The 22,500-nt window shown below is 40.9% G+C and overlaps 1 protein-coding gene across 2 annotated transcripts in view; it reads left to right on the top strand.

Moving 5' to 3' along the window:
* LOC128616844 (calcium-activated potassium channel subunit alpha-1-like) overlaps positions 1-22,500 on the top strand; it is an 84,804-nt gene that overhangs the window by 44,165 nt on the left and 18,139 nt on the right. Inside the window, exons 6-24 of one of the 2 annotated variants that reach the window (XM_053639681.1) lie at positions 2,162-2,237; positions 2,611-2,686; positions 2,888-3,058; positions 6,273-6,364; positions 9,307-9,417; positions 11,444-11,549; positions 11,673-11,755; positions 11,950-12,019; positions 12,280-12,435; positions 12,992-13,101; positions 13,229-13,297; positions 13,466-13,552; positions 14,445-14,521; positions 17,099-17,272; positions 18,392-18,424; positions 19,634-19,736; positions 20,755-20,896; positions 21,829-22,053; positions 22,181-22,373. In XM_053639681.1, the coding sequence (XP_053495656.1) occupies positions 2,162-2,237; positions 2,611-2,686; positions 2,888-3,058; positions 6,273-6,364; positions 9,307-9,417; positions 11,444-11,549; positions 11,673-11,755; positions 11,950-12,019; positions 12,280-12,435; positions 12,992-13,101; positions 13,229-13,297; positions 13,466-13,552; positions 14,445-14,521; positions 17,099-17,272; positions 18,392-18,424; positions 19,634-19,736; positions 20,755-20,896; positions 21,829-22,053; positions 22,181-22,373 (2,154 nt within the window). Of the gene's footprint in view, positions 1-2,161; positions 2,238-2,610; positions 2,687-2,887; positions 3,059-6,091; positions 6,184-6,272; positions 6,365-9,306; positions 9,418-11,443; positions 11,550-11,672; positions 11,756-11,949; positions 12,020-12,279; positions 12,436-12,991; positions 13,102-13,228; positions 13,298-13,465; positions 13,553-14,444; positions 14,522-17,098; positions 17,273-18,391; positions 18,425-19,633; positions 19,737-20,754; positions 20,897-21,828; positions 22,054-22,180; positions 22,374-22,500 lie in introns of both variants that reach the window. The other variant, XM_053639682.1, reaches the window with a different exon arrangement.

The raw sequence follows: 22,500 nt of genomic DNA, 5'->3' as shown, positions 1-22,500 counted from the left end.
TCTGAGTGTTCGTTATCCGTCATGATCCCGACGAAGATGCTGGTGTACCGCGGGCCAGACGGAGACACACACTCCAAGGCTGTTCATCACACACGAAGGCGCAAGAAGTCATGTGGCGATCTCTTTCAGAACGGATACCGCGTAAAGCTGAGCCACACACACTGCCCGGTCAGAGAGGAACCCGAGACACACGGCGTGTATCACACACTCTCTTCCTGCTTCCGTCTTCTAGCATACTGGGGTAAGACAGAGAACCGCGTCGCTCTGATCTGAAGGTGCTTTAACACCTAGTGATCAGTGTGTCGAGTCTGAGTCAGAGCGAAAGTGATTCTTTTGATTCGTTTGGTGTTTGGTTTGATTTCGAACTGCACAAACCAGAAAGCAATAAAACCTCGTCTGAGGTGTGTGTAGAGCTGAAAACATCCTCGTAAACCTCCTCAACAAACCTTTACTAAGTGTGTAGAAATCACAAAAATCCCCCGAGCGCGGAGAACACGGAGCGTTTCGACAGAACATCTGCACAAAAACGCTCCAACCCAAAACACACAGCATGTTCCATTCACCTCCTGCAGGTGAGTCGATTCGGAGTCGACTCACTCTCTCACTCGAGTTCACTCGGAAGCGGATCGAGACCTCGTTGGGACGCTCTCAGACCCCAGCGTGATCGCTGTGTTCTCACCTGACAGGAGAAGCGCACAGAGGGAGAGAACACACCGATGCACTGTTGTAGGGTGTTAACGCCGTTATTCCGTCCCCGTTATTCCAACCAAATGACTCCATATTGGATTTGTAGCACACTATGTGAGGAGTTTGTGAATTTGGGAATCAGAGAAAACTGAAGACGTTGGATTCAGTGCAATTCTTCAGCTTTTTGTAGCTTTTTTTAAAAAAAAATAATTAACCTGTCCCTTAATCATTCTATCCAGGATTTTGTGATTTTGTGATCGAAGAAATCGGCGCAAAATCACATTCGGAGCAGCTGCAATTCTTCTAAATTACTGCAGGTTTGGATCGAGACGCGTCATGTGACATCATCACGACGTGCATTCAGCCGAAGCCGTCTTCGACTGGCGTGCGTCGAACATGCGTACAGTGAAAAGCTCTCATTCACCAACAAACATCACTGTGAAAGAGCGCAGAACTATTTTTGTAGTTCTCCGCAAAAAAAGCTCAAAAATTTTAAAAACTATCATCGCAAATTTTGAAAAAAGCCGCAGCAACATGGCCGCAACAATCACAATAAAACCCTCTGTGAAATCCTGTATGGAGTGATCAATAATGCTCATAATACTCACCCACACAATCGTACGCAGATTTGTTTTGGGACGTTTTGGAAATATTCTCCGTTTAATGTTATAGGTTGTCACTCCTGGGGAAAGCGTTTAATGTTTGTTGATAACTCATCCTGTACCAGTCCTGTGGTCATCCAAATAAACGCTCTCTACAGTACAGTGTTTATGCCCCGCCCCTTAGGGGCGTGTCTTGCTCTACAGATGTAGTTCATTAGCATTAAACATGGATCACCGGAGTGTTTTTGGTCCACGTGTCTTCACACACACTATTCACTTTTCCAACTGAGAATAAACGCTTGGAGTTTATTCACGTAGAAGAGGGCGGAGTTTGTGTGAGCTGGTGGTCATGTGACTTTTCAGAGGAGAGGATGAGAATTCCTCCACAGCTGAAAAAGCTCTACACTGTTCTCTTTCTCTGTGTTGTGTTTCGATTGGGTGCGGGTGTGGTCTAGCGTATCTCAAACCCTACTGGCTGTTGTGTAAATCAGTCAAGCACTTCCTGTTTCAAAAGGAAATGCGTACATCCAAATCCACATACAAAATCAAATCGCGTCTCTCAAGCTGTAGGAGACAGTTAACGGTTACCGTGAAAAGCACTGAACGTCCGAGCGACGTCCGAACACGAACAGTTTCTGTCCCTTCCTTATGTTAAACAGGAAGACGTCTGATTGGTGGTTCAGATAGTTTTGTGTTTATGTTGTGTAGCTGAAGACAGCAGCGCCCCCTGGTGTCCATGCTGTGATCTGATTAACACAATGTGTAAAATCACTGCTTAGATCTGCATAACACTGTGTGTGTGTGTGTGTGTGTGTGTGTGTATCTCTACACTATAACTCACCATGTCCTTCCTCTGTGTTTTCTTTATTCAGGTTTGAGGTTTTTAAGAGCCTTACGCTTGATACAGTTCTCTGAAATATTACAGTTTTTAAATATCCTAAAAACCAGGTATGTGCACCGTTTCACATCTCTATTATTTATTTAGTTATTTATTTATAAAAAGCCAGGATTCAGAATTGTTGTCTTTTATATTCACAGAACACATTGAGAAGATAAAAAGAGCCCAGTGTACATCACTGATATTCCTCATTAGCTCTTATATGTTCCATGCTGTAACATAATGTCAGTGTTATTTCAGATTTACAGAACGTACAGTACGTCCATTGTTCATATGAAACTGTAAAAATGCACCATGTACTGATTTACACAGATATTTGATCATTGTTGGAGTTACGTAATTGATTTATAGGTTTTATATGTTTTTAACTCTCCTCCCTGTGATAAAATCCTCGAATACGTTTGTTTATCTTTATCTTTTCAGCAATTCTATAAAGTTGGTGAACTTGTGCTCGATCTTTATTAGCACGTGGCTAACCGCTGCAGGCTTCATACACTTGGTATGTACATTTATTCCAACTTTATTTCAAACTCTTAGTCTCACAACACAATGCTTATAGAGTAATCCATCACAACTGCTGCTTATTAAACATCTCCAGGCGCCGTAGTTCATTCTTCGATGGTGTATAAACGTGTTAGAACGTAAACAATAGTCCAAGTTCGTGCGAGAGCGAGCGCGGTGATACGAGTTTATATTTCAGGTGGAAAACTCAGGCGATCCGTGGGAAAACTTCCAGAATTTCCAGCAGATGTCGTATTGGGAGTGTGTGTATCTGCTGATGGTGACGATGTCCACTGTGGGTTACGGAGACGTGTACGCTAAAACTACACTCGGACGCCTGTTCATGGTGTTCTTCATCCTCGGTGGACTGGTAAAACACAACAATCCCATAATTCTGAGGTGGATGGAATTCCCCTTCGGATCCTGTCCTAATCCAAATGTTCCACTTCATGTGTTGTGTATTTTGAGTTGTTCTCAAAAGCCCATAATTCCTCTGTCCTAGCTCGAACAGAAATGAACTACAGTCCATGACTGACTGTACAGCTGTAGATGCTCCTCAGTTCTCCTCCCCCAAATCCCAACAAACTTCATGAAGGGCCGAGGAGAAGAATAACATCATCACGCGTGTCACATCCTGCACGCTAGACACCACGTACTGCTGTTTCCCTCCAAGAGTTTTATTCCTCTTTTACCACACCAATCTTCAACTAGTGCAATTTCACATCATTTAAAACACGGCACGTCTTTTATACTCACATGTGATGTGGAACAAGTTACTTCCTGTTCTCACTTTATAGCAGCTATAAACACTCGTTCCCTCACCATCCCTCTCTCTATTCCCTCTCTCTATTCCCTCTCTCTATTCTCTCTCTCTATTCCCTCTCTCTGTTCTCTCTCTTTATCCTCTCTCTCTATTCCCTCTCTCTATTCCCTCTCTTTATTCCCTCTTTCTATTCCCTCTCTCTATTCCCTCTCTATTCCCTCTCTTTATTCCCTCTCTTTATTCTCTCTTTATTCCCTCTCTCTATTCCCTCTCTCTATTCCCTCTCTCTATTCCCTCTCTCTATTCCCTCTCTTTATTCTCTCTCTCTATTCTCTCTCTATTCCCTCTCTCTATTCCCTCTCTCTATTCCCTCTCTCTATTCCCTCTCTTTATTCCCTCTCTTTATTCTCTCTCTCTATTCCCTCTCTTTATTCTCTCTCTCTATTCTCTCTCTCTCTATTCCCTCTCTTTATTCTCTCTCTTTATTCTCTCTCTTTATTCTCTCTCTCTATTCCCTCTCTTTATTCCCTCTCTCTATTCCCTCTCTCTATTCCCTCTCTTTATTCCCTCTCTCTATTCCCTCTCTCTATTCCCTCTCTTTATTCTCTCTCTCTATTCCCTCTCTCTATTCCCTCTCTTTATTCCCTCTCTTTATCCTCTCTCTTTATTCCCTCTCTTTATTCTCTCTCTTTATTCCCTCTCTTTATTCCCTCTCTTTATTCCTTCTCTTTATTCCTTCTCTTTATTCTCTCTCTCTTTATTCTCTCTCTCTATTCCCTCTCTCTATTCCCTCTCTCTATTCCCTCTCTGGAAGTTATTAAGACAGAAATCGCAGCTTGTCGTCTTTTGTTTCAGAGAAACCGTAAACTCGTCTGTCCTGAAGATGTTGAAAAGTTAAAGTTACAGCGTCACCTCTGACTGTTACACAGCGCTGACACTGGAGACTCCTTCCATACACGCTAGATAAATGTTTTCTCACAGATTATTGACGACAATTTTATGTTTTTATTTGTTTATGCGGAGAGTCCGCTGTACACGTCCCTGTGAAGGAGCTGTTGCTATAGAAACGATAACGTATTAGCGCATTAACATAAACCTGTGCTGCTGTTATAGAAAATCAACACAAGAACTGACGTCGTCATTATTACAGTCAGGGTATTTACACTTCTCTGTAATTTTCCCATCAGGAATTAAACTATGAATGTTCATTAATTATAGGCTATGTTGTTTTTTACAATAGTGAGAAAACCAAAACATTAAATAACGACTGTGTTTCTCCTTCAGATCAAATGGTACGTATGCCTGTAAAAACATCGTATTATTTATATAATACAATAAAACAGGTCGGGGTGTAATTTCCGTGCAGCTGTGTGGCATGCGTCGATGTTAACCCTTCAGCCCTGACATGAGTGTTTGTTGGACTGAACATGGCTTAAATAGTTTATTCTTCTTCTATTATTTCAATTTCTGCTCTATCCTAATAATTCAATGAAAAAAAAAATGAAATGCCCACTTTACTCCAGATGCCGTCAATCAGCCGAGACATGTTTAGCATTTGCTTTAGCACTGGACCCATGATGCTAATGTTAACGAAAGCAAATCGCAGTCTCAAGTGTGTTGTCATATTCTTATCACTACTCCAGAGATTAGAGACTTTCCCAGAGATTTCGTGAGTGGAAGAAACGCAGAGAATTAGGAGACCTACTCGTGGAGCTCATAAGGAAGGAGTCTGAGGGAGTGCTTCTGAGTCTCTCTTGCTTGGACACCGCACGTGGCATAGCCAGCATAGCGCAAAAGCTAACTTTCAGCCTTGAAGATAAGTGGATGACTCTGGGCTATACGTTCAAACAACAACACAGAGTTCCCTTTCCTCCCTTTTCTGTACTGGTTAACTTCGTCCTATAACAAGCCAGAATGTGGAACGATCCTAGTTTTGCCGGAATATTCCAGGAATGCTAACATCCATCTCAGTTCACAAAACGGATGTTTCTCCTGAGAGGTCGACAGCTGGTGAAGCTCGAGGAGCTAGTTCTGTCCTATACATAAGAAACCACATCCTTTCAACAAATGTCATGGATTTATAGAGAAATCCATTGAAGATCGGAAGACCTTTTTGAATCAGAACGGGATTTGTTTTAAACGCGTAGCGTCAACATCACATTGTGCAAGGAACTGCGAAAAGCTTCTTCTGAAGATGAAGTGTCTACCAAATGCACAGAAGTCTGTGGCAGCAATTTGAGTGGCAAACCGTGCTCCAAGATTCGCCTCATAACTCAGGTAGGAGGCGTGGTTCAGACTCCGACTCAGGTAGGAGGCGTGGTTCAGACTCCGACTCGGGTAGGAGGCGCAGTTTAAATTCTGAAGGTCTTTGTGATGATACACTTATTTTAATTGTTAGCTAAATTTCACAGCGAAAGAGAAGACGCAAACCTCTGAGTCTGAACATGTTTTGGCTGATTTAATACATTGCGGAGACATTTGGAACATTCCATTTTTGGTTAAACTGTCCCTGTAATATCTATAAACTAACATTTTCATCTGTTCCTTTTCCTCTGAAATGTAAAAAAAAAGTCCTTCTCCGACTTCTTTAATGTCCATCTGTTTTTTAGTCTCTTCCTCTGTCTCCTGTCCTCTCCTCAGGCCATGTTTGCCAGCTACGTCCCCGAAATCATAGAATTAATAGGAAACCGTAAGAAATATGGCGGTTCCTATAGTGCAGTAAATGGGAGAAAGTAAGTATTGTGTGTTTGTTGTCGGCCGATTCCCGCCTGCATGCCCTCTTTTTCTTTTTTTTTTCTTTTTTTTTGTCTCGTGCATGTAGGCCATGTTTGCTCGCTACGTGCCAGAAATCGCTGCCCTCATCCTTAATCGACAGAAATACGGTGGGACGTATAACTCGACCCGAGGCCGAAAGTAAGTCACACTAACCACAACTCAATGCTTTTTTTAAATTTGACTAAAACACAGATAAGAGGAAGTTTAATTTAATTTGTGAAAGGTTTTAGGACACAGTCTTAGAGTTTGGGACACAGTCTTAGTGTTTGGGACACAGTCTTAGTGTTTGGGACACAGTCTTATAGAGTGTAAGATTCAGTTTTAAGGAGTTTGGGACACAGCCTTAGAGTTTAGGACATAGTCTTAGTGTTTGGGACACAGTTTTAGTGTTTGTGACACCGTATTATGGAGTTTAGGAGACAGTCTTATTGTTTAGGACACAATCTTAGTGTTTAGGATACAGTCATAGTGTTTGTTACACAGTCTTAGTGCTTGGGACACAGTCTTATTGAGTGTAAGATGCAGTTTTATGGAGTTTAGGACACAGTCTTAGTGTTTGGGACACAGTCTTAGTGTTTGGGACACAGTCTTATTGTTTGGGACACAGTCTTAGTGTTTGGGACACAGTCTTATTGTTTGGGACACAGTCTTAGAGTTTGGGACACAGTCTTAGTGTTTGGGACATAGTCTTAGTATTTAGGAAACAGTCTTAGAGTTTAGGACACAGTCTTAGTGTTTAGGACACAGTTTTAGTGTTTGGGACATAGTCTTAGTATTTAGGAGACAGTCTTAGAGTTTAAGACACAGTCTTAGAGTTTAGGACACAATCTTAGTGTTTAGGATACAGTCGTAGTGTTTGGGACACAGTCTTAGAGTTTGTGACACAGTCGTAGTGTTTGGGACACAGTTTTTGTGTTTGGGACACAGTCTTATTGAGTGTAAGATGCAGTTTTATTGAGTTTAGGACACAGTCTTAGAGCTTAGGACACAGTCTTAGTGTTTGGGACACCGCATTAGGGAGTATAGGACACAGTCCTATAGATTAGGACACAGTTTTAGTGTTTGGGACACCGTATTATGGAGTATAGGACACAGTCTTAGAGCTTAGGACACAGTCTTAGAGCATAGGACACAGTCTTAGTGTTTAGGACACAGTCTTAGAGCTTAGGACACAGTCTTAGAGCTTAGGACACAGTTTTAGTGTTTGGGACACCGTATTATGGAGTATAGGACACAGTCTTAGAGTTTAGGACACAGGCTTAGTGTTTGGGACACCGTATTATGGAGTATAGGACACAGTCTTACAGTTTTGGACACAGGCTTAGTGTTTGGGACACCGTATTATGGAGTATAGGACACAGTCTTACAGTTTTGGACACAGGCTTAGTGTTTGGGACACCGTATTATGGAGTATAGGACACAGTCTTACAGTTTTGGACACAGGCTTAGTGTTAGGGACACTCTTTTCTCAAACAGGAAATTCATCCTCTTTTGGAATTCTGTGGTTATGGTTTGGGTTTTAAACGTTGGGCGTTTGGGGAAATGGAGCGGACCCCTTTAGCGCTGCTCGTGTCCTGTGCTGTCACTGCTTGCATTATGTTCAGAGGAAACTGAAGCTTTTGTGTTTATCTGTGGCTTTTAGTGCTGTTTACATGTAGTTTCTAAACGTCTGTCTATCCATTTCCCTACATTCACACTAACAGGTGATGAGTCTCTCATGTCGCTTGTAGGCGGGTTGCGATCTCTACTGTTGTCTCTTGTGGGCGTGGCCTGCCCAGCATTTTTATTTTTTTTGGACAAGCTGTACCATATCACCTACAACTCACTATATGGTTAATATACATGACTTTTATTTAAAATGTATTTAAGTGTGATTTACGTGTTCCGTGCTCGGCTTCATACTAGCTTCATTCTCCGATTACATTAGCAAAGCGAGCTAACAGTGCTAGTCACGTACACTCACCAGAATCTCCAACGATCTCTGCTACTTCCTTCCAAGTTTTATTTTTCTCTGTACACATTTAATGAGAGCTCGTTTATAACAGGATGAGATGAAACCATGGCGATACTTTTTTCTGCTATTTTTATGAGATATTAAATGCAGGTAGGAACTAGAGTAGAGCTGTGAGCGGGGAACTGAAGAAACATAGGACCGGTCCGAGGAATCATTCAAGCAATCGTTGAGATTTTTTTGCTTTACAGAGTCGCACCTAATTTGCATAGAAATTAGAACATCTTGATTAAAATGTCGCTTCTTTCTGAAATCGCAGCTCTGTGTCTTGCACACATTTATAGAAAATAAATAATCGTCTGTCGCTCTGTCACCCGCTAGTGTGAGGGGAGGATGGCACCTGATCAGTTCTCAAAAGCAATCATAAGTTTTATAGTTAAGGACACAGACTTATAGTTTGGGACACAGTCCTAGAGTTTAGGACAGAGTTTAGGAGACAGTCTTAGAGATTAGGACACAGTCTTAGAGTTTGGGACACGGTCTTAGAGATTAGGACACAGTCTTAGAGTTTGGGACACGGTCTTAGAGATTAGGACACAGTCTTAGAGTTTGGGACACGGTCTTAGAGATTAGGACACAGTCTTAGAGTTTGAGACACAGTCTTAGAGTTTGGGACACGGTCTTAGAGATTAGGACACAGTTTTAAGAGTATTTCCTTTTCAAAGAAGACAATCCCATAATTCTGTTCATGGGATGAAAGTAAGAAGGTAAGAGGTATTTGATTAGAGTGCTGTATGTCGAATAAAATGATATAGATTAGATTGAGATTGCAATTGAGAAATGGAGCAGTCGTGACTAATTGTCTAATAGCAGTTGGTAATCGAGTCGAGTGGGTTAGACAGCAAACGCTCTTTTCTTTAAAGCATGACTCACAGAGCTGTGTTCTGAGTAAGCTATAATTATAACATTAATAATACAATGTTAATGATCCAGTGAATATCTGAACGATGTTAGGTGTAATCAGACAGGACATTGTTGGAGACTCGGAATGAAATCCGCTTCATAGCTGATAGCTTCCAGCTTGCTGGGTTTTTCTGCTAGTTGATGAGTTTTGTGTTTTATTTTGCAGGCATATTGTGGTGTGCGGTCACATCACTCTGGAAAGTGTTTCCAACTTCCTCAAAGACTTCCTTCACAAGGACAGGGACGATGTCAATGTAGAAATAGTTTTTCTCCATAAGTAAGTGCACTGTGTTGTATAACGCATGGACATTAGGAGTGAGGAAATATAATGAGGATTTCATATCACGGTTCCACTGTGTGTTGTGATAAAGCTTTGATGAAGGCTTTAAACTCCGCCCACTCAGCACAATCATGTCATGTATCCCTGAAACACTTGTTTCCTGATATAAATGTCCATTTATGTGTCATTATGATATACATATTAATGTCCTACATAGACCATGACCCGAGTGTAATTTAACTCACTGGAAAAACCTGCAGAATCCATCCGTGGCTCTGTCAAACATGTTGCTCCGCTCCGAGAAGTTCATTACGTGCTTCTCAAAGGCAGTAAGAGGGTTACAGTAAAGGAGGATGACACGTCCACCGGGAAAATTAGCCGGGTTTTTCATTGCGATAAAGTAAATTTTCGGTTCCATATTCGCTGGATATTCACTTTCCCCTGCCCTCGTTCTATAGAGGCGACAGTCTTACACAGATATCCACATCACTGTAAATAATATTTAGTTATTATATACGGACATAAAACTTTTACTCAAAAATGCCAGCGCATATTAGAGCTGCATATTTACACCTGAGAATGTTCTGACCCGGTACCACAGTGCAAGTTGCCTAAGGGACCATCAGACAATTCCACGTACTGAGTTAAAACGTGGACATGCCCGGTTCTTGCCAGCTAAAGAAGGCGGGCAGACTAAAGCCCCCTCGTGAGTGTACAACGTGCCATTGCTTGCAGCCAATAAAAACAGAGAAAAATACTGCAGTGTTCTGCCGTTATTTTGTGATTGGTTGGGGCAGTCTACAGCCCCTCCTCAAACTATAAAAGATTAATGTTGTCTGTGCAGACAGACGTCTGGGTGGGCTCAGACCACCCCTGCCCGTGCCTAGATCCGGCCCGGAACGTCGACATTGTCCACGCGTTAATTAAAAAGACATAACTATTAACATGCAGAAGTCATTTAAAAACACACACTTTACATCCTGAAGGCTGTAGCAGGCTCACACTGAGATAGCTTAACCTATTAAAATAATGGAGCACTGTACTTGTATAAAAGGAGGTATTAGCAAAATCTCATCTGTAGTACATCCGTCTGGCCACTAGGAATCTTCTACAACGTGTGGAATGTGAAAAAAAAACATTTAGGTGAATTATATCTCTAAAACATTTAGGTGGAGGTGCATCTCACTGTGATCCTGCTACAGCCTTTAGAATGTAAAAATGTGTGTTTTTAAATTTAAACTTTTGTACGTTAAAAGTTATGTCATTTTAACTCATGCGTGGACAACGCTGACGTTTTAACTCAGTGCGTGGAATCTCCAGACGGTCGTAATTCGTCGTTTGCTTTTCAGTTTTGAAACCAAAAAGGAATGACCGTAACGTACACGCCCCTTAATCACACTGTGTATTTTCATATCCGTTTTTCATATTCAAAAGGAAAAATCTCAATTTCATGAAATGTTCATTTCAGCCCTAATTAGAAAGATATTATAGATTATATAATACAGACTATACAGATATAACAGCACTTTATTTATTTATTTTTTTAAAAAAAAATCATTTATAATTAGTCTTTCTTTGTAGAGTCACAGTGAAATGAATATTTTACATCCTCCTAGAAGACTAGGTTTTCTAGTCTCGCACATTTAATTCATTTGAAGCCTTATTTGCACAAATAAATGTACATTTTAAAAATAACTTCAAATAAAAATCCACTGATACAAAATTTATTGTAATATCTGTTATTTTAAAAAACGTATCCTATTCACGTCTAGTGTCTTGCCTTAGAGGGCGGAGTCAATGCAAATAGGTTAATTGTCATTTCATCACCTAAATGTTCCTTTTTAAGGTTTATTTATTTTAAAGTTAATTTGATTTTATGCCACAGATTATTGTGTCGTTTGATAAAGGAAGTAAATTCACCGCACCTTGTTGAAGTATAACGGCATTTTATCTAAACGTCAAAAGAATCCCGTGTTTGGGTTTAATTCATTCTAAAATGTTTTGGGTTTTTTTTTTTTTGCAGTATTTCCCCTAATCTTGAGTTGGAAGCCTTATTCAAGCGCCACTTCACTCAGGTAGAGTTCTACCAGGGTTCTGTCCTAAATCCACACGACCTGGCCCGAGTCAAGGTGCGAGTTTCTTTTAAATGAAATCACAGACAGGTTACTTTTCTACACGTTTATGAGTATGTGAGTACAAAGCCAGTAGATTAAAGTGCGTATTAAAATGTTTTTAAATATTTTGCTTTATAGATTGAATCAGCAGACGCGTGTTTAATTTTAGCCAATAAATACTGCGCAGACCCCGACGCTGAGGACGCGTCCAACATCATGAGGTGAGACGCGCTTATGGACCTCGCGCGAGCGTGATTTTGTTTTTAAAGCAGTCTGTTTAATATGAGCTCTTGCCCTCAGTGTGCTTGCAGAAATTAAATGAAATATAATTAAATGAAATTAAAAATCACAAGCAAGGCGTTCCAGCCGTGAAAAATCTTTGTCGCTTGTGTTGTTGTTGTTTATCCCCCAACAGAGTGATATCTATTAAAAACTACCACCCAAAGATCCGCATCATCACACAGATGCTTCAGTATCACAATAAGGTAAGAAATGTCATGATCACACAATACAGAGACTGGATTAGGAATCAAAAGACACAAGATGAAGTAGTACACAGTCATGTGGACGAGACGAGACGAGTTCAGTCCCAGGAGGCGTTCTCATGATTCTCTGCTAATGTAACTCGGGAAAGTGTTTTATTAGGTGATTAAATGAGTAGTGATGTGTAAGTATAACTGTAGTGTATTAAAGTTCTGATTGTGTGCGTGTGTGTGTGTGTGTGTGTGTGTGTTTTCGGTTGCAGGCTCACTTGTTGAACATCCCGAGCTGGAACTGGAAGGAAGGAGATGATGCGATTTGTCTGGCAGAACTGAAGCTGGGCTTCATCGCTCAGAGCTGCTTAGCGCAGGGGCTCTCCACCATGCTGGCTAATCTATTCTCCATGAGGTCATACATTAAGGTAACGCCTCCAATTACACCCATTAATAAACAATCCGTCACACAGTGGGCGGTGTTTTATTCCTCTTCCACCGCAGAACTGTACAAACAACTACAGTTTTTAAAAAATGGATTAAAGAATGACACATCATGTTTTTCATCTGTTCACAGTCACATGTAACGTTGTGGAATGTTTGAAACGAGTTAGTTCCTCTTCTCACTTTACATTCTAGCAGCTATAAACACTCGTTCCCTCACCAGACCAAAAAACCCAAAAAACAACGCAGCTTGTCGTGTTAACGAGAACCCACAGAGAAGCGTACACTCGTCAGTCCTGAAGATGTTACAGCTCTACCTCTGACTGTTACAAAGCTCTGACACTGGAGACTCCTTCCGTACATGTTATATAAATGTCCCTGTGAATGAGCGGTTGCTATAGAAACATAATAGAACGAGCGCGTTAATATAAACCTGCGATTTGCAGCTGCACTACTGTTAAAATTCATCGACACCTTTGTGTCTTTAATTCTTTCATTGTGATCCGTTTTCTTGCTGAACGCGTGACCTGATGAGCTCAGATCGAAGAGGACACGTGGCAGAAGTATTACCTGGAAGGAGTAGCTAATGAAATGTACACTGAGTACCTGTCCAGTGCCTTTGTGGGTTTATCCTTCCCCATGGTGTGTGAGTAAGTAGTTTTTTTTTATTTGTTTACATTATTATTATTCTACTTTACGATTCAGAAATGAACGTTTTCCTGCTCTGTTTGCACGTTCGGCCGCTTTCTGTACATAGTGCACGTTATTTCTGTCCAGGTTGTGTTATGTGAAGCTGAAGCTCCTCCTGATAGCCATCGAGTATAAATCTGATCAGAGAGAGAGCAGGTCAGTGCTGCGGCATTTTACACTCACGTTAGTTTTAGCAAATCTCATCTGGAAATGAGTGAATATTTAGTGAATATGTGTATGTATAGAGCAATTCATTCTTTCTTTTTATGGCACACGTGTGTGTGTGTGTGTGTGTGTGTGTGTGTGTGTGTGTGTGTATTGCAGTACACTTATTAACCCAGGCAATCATGTGAAGATGCAGGAAGGAACACTGGGTTTCTTTATCGCCAGCGATGCCAAAGAAGTAAAGAGGTACTTAAGCGGATTGTTTTTCGCTCCTCATTATTAAAATCACCTCCGAGGTTTTCTTGAGTAGAAATATCCAGGATGAGGGTTTTTCAGGAGCTTCTAGACCTTTAAACGCAAGCACTCGCCTTTAAACTCGCGCAATAATATAATAGAAAGAAAATGGAGACTGAAGAAGGAAATTTTCCCCTCTTTGTTGTCAAATGTGATATGATTGGACATCAAATCTAAAGGCAATTTAAAAATGAAAAATAAAAAGACTAATAGGTTGATATATGAATGAGAAAATGGTGCACATTGAAATAAAACTCATAGGAGTCTAGTATAGACTGTATATACTATACTTTTTTTCTGTATGAATAGTTCTAGTTGTGATTAGGACACTAATCACTAGGTTATATTTATTTATCAATATTTATCAATAATCCGCACTCGTTCTTCAGAATAGCACTTGATCCACACATTCTGTTTTTAATGAAGCCACAAGATTCTAAATCGAGGTCATGAAATCTTAATGTTGTGCACAGGATGTTATTACACTTTTAATTCACCATTTTGTCTTTGTAAATGAATCAAATATGTTTGTGTTAGTTTGATACACACTCCTGTATAAAAACATGCCCATAGTTTGAATGATAAGCTGACCAAGCGCTCACCTGCTACACTTACACCCGTTGCTCAGTGCTGTTCATAATGTTTATTTATACCGTAAAAATGTTTTAGACAAACTCCGCGTACATGTACGTAACTCTCACACAGCTTCGGAATAGCGTTTAAGTCTGTAGTTATGGCTGAGGTCCGAGTGCCAATAAGTATGAAATCCTCAACTCTGAATACGGATCTTAGCGTGTTCACCGAGATGCTTTCATAATCCATTGATGTCTTTCCATCTCCTCAGAGCTCTGTACTACTGCAAAGCTTGTCATGATGACATCTCAGACCCCAAACGGATAAAGAAGTGCGGATGCAAACGACGTAAGTTGTAATAATGACAAGGATGCTTGGGTCCAGTCCACTATATTTACACACTCTGAAAAAAAGAAAAGGTTCTTTGGGGTTCTTCTGATAGTTAGGGAGTTCTTACATCCCTAAAGAGGACGTGGAACCATTTGTGATTGGGTAGCACCTGGTTGAGTAGAACTATTAAGGGTTCCACCAACGGTACCATAAAATGTTCTGACTGAACTGTGTACCATACCTACAAAAATATAAATTTCTGAAAATGTTGTGATATTCCATATCACACATGAGGGAAATGTAATTAATTCTTCTACATTAATTTGTTGATGTTTTTGACATGTTCCTGCTGTTCTGCTGCCGTGGAAATGACTCAATCTTATCGTTCATGTCTGTTAGTGACGTATTGTGAGTAAACTCCGCTTTTCTCTCTCCTGTGACGGTTGCATATGGGTCTGGTTTATACTGTCACTGCATGGAATCTTTTGCTTCCTAAACCTTCGCTAGACTGGACATTGTTGCTCTCAGAAGGTTTCCTGAAGGGTGTAAATTGTTTTATGAATGATCTATTATTAAAAAGTCCTATTCTTGCTTGTGTCTGTAGTCTCTAAATGTTAGAACCCAAAGCTGATGGAAGCCATGCATGACCTCCATGTTATGTATGCATGATGCATGAAATCAGTAAAAACCCAAATATGCTGTCTGCTACTGCACCACTGAAAGTCTTCTGAAAACGGCTATCTGCTAAAGGATGCTCAACACGTATGGATTGATCTTGTTTTGTGCTAATTGTCACGTCCTCCATGTTGGCTTCCAACAAAAGTTCCCTTTATTGTTCAGATGTCTGACAGGGCTCAAGGTTTTTAGGGCTCAACACTGAGTTATTCTATTGGTCTCTAGTTCTTCAGTTCTTCAGATATATCTATAATATCCTTTTTAATTCATCAGGTAGTTCCCTCTGTAATTCCCTTCAATTTCAGGAATAGGTTCCTCTATAGTTGTTTAATTCTTCAAGGCTCAATCCTGGGTCTCTCTATACTTCTGAAGTTCTTCAGGACTTGATATTTGGTTTCTCTATAGTTCTGGAGTTCTTCAGGACTCAAGCCTAGGTATGCTTATAGTTTCATTAACTCTCATTGCACAACATCACTCCACAGAAATTGTCCTGGTGGCTTTGAATAAGAAGCTTCATGCCACTAGATCAGTCAAACTATCATTGGTCCTCATTCACTTTGTCCTCACAAGAACATTCAACATGGTCAATTACAAGACTCTCCTGTCCATCCTCACAAGCCTTGGAATTACCTAGAGTAAAATGGAGGGGATCTACATCTGCTTCATGCAGATTCTCCACTGGTGTCCCACAAGGCTTGGTGCTGGGTCTTCTTCTGTTTTCCCTCTGTACCCTCTCTCAGTGAGGTTGTATTCTCACCTGGTTTTCATACCACTGTTATGCTGATGACACTGAACTCATCCACTCGTGTTTCTGCATGGATCTTGTCATGGACAACTCAATAGTTGCTGAGCTGATGTACATCCCTGAAGATGTTGTGAGCTTACTGGACAACTCCCAGATCACACCATCTGGCACACAACACAACCTTGGGGTAGTTCTGGACTATCCTTCACTCCTAACTTTATTGACCTGATTCGGTCATGCAGGTTTCTCTTTTACAACATTAGGAGGATCTGGTCATTTCTATCCATGAAGGCCACTCAGGTGCTTGTTCAGACCCTTGTCATAGAGAGACTGGACAACTACAACTCCCTCTTGGCAGGTCTTGGCAGATCTGACTCAGGCACCTAATCCAGAATGCAGCTACATATTCCCAAGTTCTTCTACATCACTCCACTGCTGTGTTCCCTCCACTGGCTTCATGTTCTAAAACACTGATGCTTGCCTACAAAGCTGCAAACAGACCAGCGCCTGCCTAGGGTTAGGGTTAGGCACTGAGGGCTCTTTCACACCACACTCTGTACCCTGTCTCCAGCCTCTAGCTGGACCAACAATCCCTCAAGATATAAGGAAGACCTGCAGCAAGACTCTTCTTTGTCTTTGCACACGGATGGTGTAAAGAAAACATTTCTTGACTTTTTGGGTTTCTTTCCATGGTGTACTAATCTCTCTCTAATAGGGTTTAAATCTGATGCTGAACTTTTGATCTAGCTTGAGGATATGTTTTTGATGAAGACTACAAAGCACTTATGTAAGGTGATCTGCTAAGTGCTGTAAATATTTGGTTCATCGTTGGTTCTGTCATTTATTAGGGCTCAAAATTGGGTCCCTCAGAACCTACAGGGTTCGCTGGGTTTAATATGAGGTCCTATAAGGCTGAATATCAGGGCTCCCTCTATAGTGCATCAGGGTTCAACACTGGGTCCGCAGTTCTTTGGGGTTTAATACATTGTCTCCTATTGCGTTATAATTCATCAGGACTCAACACTCAAACATTTATTTCTTTGGTTTTTCAAGACTCAAGAACTACAGAGAAATTGTATTAAGTTCTTTAGTACTCAATTCTGGATCTTTCTGTAGTTCTAAGTTCCTCATTTACCTTCTGCTCTTATTCCCCTTATTCATTTTTATGACTTCAGACAAGACGGCGGGCAGCCGCCGAACGAGGCTGGCGTGTTGTTTTGGTTGCGGCGAGGCTGAGCACGGCTGTTCGTGCACGTCTCGCAGCACACGTAGTAACATGGAGACTCCGCCTTGTGCCTTGCCTCTTTCTCCCACCTCTGTTAGTGATAAGTCTGCCACTTTACGCACCTGTAAGTCCTTCCATAGTCGTCTCACCTGTGACCTAAACATGGCTACATCATGATGTTGTGGCTGTGCTTTTATTATACTCGCATGTGCAGGTGTTTTGTAGCGGCTGCAGGCTTCTGGCTGTTTAATTGCATGTTTTATGTTTTAAATAAAATAGCTAACTAACTGATCCCACTTTATTCATTCTGATGTACTGTTGAATTATAACATGCTTTTTTATTTTATTTATATACATACCAAAAGCAGTGATTTAGTTCTTTAATCAAACAGAAGAGTGTTATCCAATTAGGCTTCATGCTTCTGCCCTTATTTTCACATCCTTGGGCCTTATTTATCTTATTTAACGGGATATGAACAAAATAATTTGTAAATTCTTTGCAGCACTTACGCAAGAAATGTGGTTTTCATGAAAATCTAGTTAACCTACAGAATTGATCAGCTTCGAGTCATTAAAATGTCGATGAGTTACTGCGATGTTATATACAGATTACACTCGAGTTTAAACCGCTTACTAATTACAATTACACACCAATTTAATGAACATTTTCCGAAACTCAGTCATTTAACATTAATGACTTGAAAGCAAGTGATTCAAGATCCGTAAATTAAGATCAATAAAACTTGCCATTTCATTGAGACCAAAGTAATGGCGCCCTACAAAAGGAGGAGAGTTTGTGTATATGCTAACTAGCGCACTGCAATGGCTGAGCTGCATTACTGGAAGATTTAACACATGCCACACTTAGGAGGCGCTCTTTCACCTTTAAGTCATTATTTTGTCGTTTTCTTGCTTCTTACGAAGTGAAATGAAAATAATCTGTTCCATGAGCACGTTTGGTAATTTACTTATCAGCATATGCATGTAAGTACGAAGAAAATCAGCAAAAAAATTGTAATGCTGTTTTTTTGAAATTGTATTTTAGTTCAGTTCAGCAGTGAAAACATTTACACACTATTGTTTACTAAAAGATGATAAATGAGGTCCGATGTTAGCACCACATTTAGTTGCTGGCTGTAGTTGAATAGTTCTTAGATCTAATCTGCTTTACTGACTAACTCTCCATTTCACTGCAATATAAACTGCCCTTATCCACATAACATTATCTTTGCCTTCTTCTCAGCTAAAAGTAACTATAACGGATATATCAAAGCAAGTAAGTATCCCTTTTCTTCTTTATATATTAACTGGAGTGCGTTTGTTGTTGTTGCTTCCTCCTGTTTCAGTGTTTCTCTACGCTTTCCTGAACAAAACATCACGTTGCGAGTATAAGTGTTAAATCAAATCCTTAAGTATATCACAGCGATCACGTTCCTGTCAGTCGGTAAAGCGCTGCGTGTCGGTGCCGCACAGCCTGCTGGGAAACGTCAGTGTAAACAGTCTGCGTGTTAAGTACAGCTATCACTCCAGCTATCACACCTCCACCCAACAGCAGTGTGAGACTCCACCTGGGTGTGGAGAGGTGTGTGTTCATCATGGTGGAGAGGTGTGTGAACACCACTCACACTAACACACTGCTCTGTGGTTTGTTGCGAATACTGAGTGACGTGGTGGTGTGATACAGCAGAGTCACCGCTAGTGTCACTGCACTGAAGTTGATTATTTTCCTAAAACAGCACGAACGCGAGTGAAAGTAGGGTTATAAGGGCTGACACTGGAGACTCATTCCATAAATAATCAATTAATATCTCCTTACAGACAACTAATCTGTTTACATGGAGCGTCCGCCATACAAGTCCCTGTGAATAAGCTGTTACTATAGAAACGATAATGTATTAGAATATTAGCATTAATATAAACCTGTGATTTGCAGCTGTGTTACCTGAGCTACTTACGATCATACAGTACAGGTGCATTGACATGACTAGTTTTTAACTTTAATTAGTTTTTAAATCAGATCGCTTGTAATGAGCTTCCCCTTCCACCCCTTTCCACCTGAATTATTTGCCTTATTATTACTGAGTTCATGTATTCTTATTACTCCAATTTTATTTAGTAAAATTATATGTATATACATTTATATTTAAACGTTTAATTTAACATGACATTGACATTTCTGTGACACCGTATTACATTTTAGCTTCTTCAAATAAACCAGAGTGGTTACTGCTGTTGCTGAGAACAGTTTTACTTCCACATCAGTTATTAACATTAGATAAATACAGAATAAAATTAATTAACTTAATTATTAATTAGGATTTGATTGGTTTAATACATTGTAACATTAATTGTATACAGTATGTGTTAGTGTCTCTGATCTTCTGTCTGACTCTCTGTATATGTGCTAGTCTGTATGGGAGTTGTGTACGAGTGCTTCTCGAGTCACGTTTGAGGATTTAACCCTGCTGTAATGTTCACTGTGTAGCGATGGACGTCCCGGCAGTGCAGCAGTCCGCTCTGTCACCTAAGAAAAAACAACGCAATGGAGGAATGAGAACTTCACCCAACTGCTCTCCAAAAACTATACGGTAAGAAGAACACACACATGAATGGGAAAGAAGGGGACTTGTGGATATCCAGCCATATAAACAGGCAGTGCCTCAGAGTCAGTTATAGTAACGCTTGATTTTTATTTGCTGGAATGAGACAATGTGTAAAATATACCATCATCCAACACACGCCTTATAGTGTTTAACTATTGTCTACATTATTGACTTTGAGTATTTGCGTATTTGAGTATTATTACTGAGTATTGAAGTAGTAGTAATAATAATAATAATAATAATAATAATAATAATAATAATAATAATATCTGAGCCTTTTCACAGGCTTGACCCCAAGTAACCCCCACATACATGCCTCGAGATGAACACTGGTTTCTGAGATTGGTGAAAAGTTTTCCATCCTTCTCATGTAGCTTATATGTTTTAAAAAACTGTGCAGGTCTTGTTGGACATCTGTTAGGAACAAGTGTTTTTTTTTCTTTGAATTCCTTCGGGAGCAGGTAGGATTAGTCAGAATTCCTTTGGGAGCAGGTGGGATTGGTCCAAATTCCTTTGGAGCAGGTGGGCTTGGTCAGAATTCCTTCGGAGCAGGTGGGATTGGTCCGAATTCCTTTGGGGGCAGGTTGGATTGGTCAGAATTCCTTCGGAGCAGGTGGGATTGGTCCGAATTCCTTTGGAGCAGGTGGGATTGGTCCAAATTCCTTTGCAGCAGGTGGGCTTGGTCCGAATTCCTTTTGGATCAGGTGGGATTGGTCTGAATTCCTTTTGGATCAGGTGGGATTGGTCCGAATTCCTTTGGGAGCAGGTGGGATTTGTCCGAATTCCTTTGGGAGCAGGTGGGATTGGTCCGAATTATTTGGGGGCAGGTGGGATTGGTCAGAATTCCTTTGGAGTAGGTGGGATTGATCCGAATTCCTTTGGGAGCAGGTGGGATTGGTCAGAATTCCTTTGGGAATAGGTGGGATTGGTCAGAATATCTACATCACCAACCAAAAATCTTTCTTATTTTAGTTTGTTGGTTTGTTTTGCATGTTGATCTCAGACTCTTGTCCATGTCCAGACACGAGCCTGTGCTGATCCCCAGCCATGATCAGATGGAGACGATGGACGATAGCGTGAAGAGGTACGACTCCACCGGAATGTTCCACTGGTGTCCATCCAGAGACATTGAGAAGGTCACATTGGTGAGTAAGAGTGTGACGATATGTTGCTGTAGAGTGATGAAGAAATATCAGAGGAGGAAGTAATGACACGACTCAGTAGTGCAGAGTGAGACTAATCAGTAACCATGACAACAGGTTAATTACAACAGAAGGAAAGTGAGGGACAAAACAGGAGAGATTTTTTATTTCATTATATTTTATTTATAATTATTTTATGACTAGCTTTGCCTTATTTTAACTGCCATGTAGGTAAACATTTATTTTTAATTAATATATATACACAGTGTATTGCCAAAAGTATGTGCACCCCTGACCATCACACCCATGTGTTCTTGCTGAACGTCCCATTCCAGATTTATTCCCCCGGTGTTTGATGTTATAATAATCTCCTTCACTCTTCTGGGAAGGTGTTCCACTAGATTCTGGGGCGTGGCTGTGGGGATTTTGGGGCGTGGCTGTGGGGATTTTGGGGCGTGGCTGTGGAGATTTTGGGCTGTGGCTGTGGGGATTTGTGTTCATTCAGCTACAAGAGCGTTAGTGAGGTTGAGGTCAGGCGCTGATGTTGATGTGAGGAGACTCCAGTTCTAGATCATCCGAAGGTGTTCAGTGGGGTTGAGGTCGGGGCTCTGTGCAGGACACTCGAGTTCTTCTACCTTCTTCCAACCTTCACACACCACGTCTTCATGGAGCTCGCACTTTTTGTGCACTTTGCGTCATGCTGGAACAGTGTTCGGGCCTCTTAGTTCCAACTTTGTGGTAACAGTTTGGGGAAGAAACACATATGGGTGTGATGGTCAGGTGTCCACATACTTTTTGCCCATATATATATATATATATATAAATTATTACTTGCCTTACTTTTACTTGCATGTTATTTTCACATTACTTTAAATTATTTTTATATGAAGATTTTTACACTTTTTTGTTACAGTATGTTGTTTTTTTTCCCTCAGACCCGTAGCGAGGCAGCCATGACGGTTCTAAGCGGTCATGTGGTAGTGTGTATTTTCGGCGATGTGAAGTCGGCCGTGGTGGGTCTGAGGAACCTGGTGATGCCTCTAAGAGCGAGTAACTTCCACTACCATGAGCTGAAACACATTGTGTTTGTGGGATCACTGGAGTACTTGAAGAGGGAGTGGGAGACGCTACACAACTTCCCCAAAGTCTCCATTTTACCTGTGAGTCCATGAGTGCACTGATTCAGTGAACAGAAATTAGATCCATCCACTGCAATTTACAATATTATCAGCATGATATCTGTGTGTGTGTGTGTGTGTGTGTGTGTGTGTGTGTGTGTGTGTGTAGGGCACTCCTCTGAGCAGGGCGGATCTGAGAGCAGTCAACATTAACCTGTGTGACATGTGTGTGATCCTTTCGGCCAATCAGACCAACATCGATGATGCATCTCTGCAGGATAAAGAGTGTATTCTCGCCTCGCTCAATATCAAGTCCATGCAGTTTGATGACAGTATAGGCCTTCTACAGGCCAACTCACAGGGTATACACACACACACACACACACACACACACACATTTGGGGTAAGAAGACATGGGGTAAATCTCGAAATCAGTCTTTGATGCACACACTGTAGATCTTCTCAGTGGGCCAAGAGCTGGGATTGGTC

Source organism: Ictalurus furcatus, chromosome 13 (genome assembly GCF_023375685.1).
Source record: "Ictalurus furcatus strain D&B chromosome 13, Billie_1.0, whole genome shotgun sequence".
Taxonomy (NCBI): domain Eukaryota; kingdom Metazoa; phylum Chordata; class Actinopteri; order Siluriformes; family Ictaluridae; genus Ictalurus; species Ictalurus furcatus.
The sequence above is the reverse complement of the archived record's forward strand: the minus strand, read 5'-3'. Positions and strand labels throughout refer to the sequence as shown.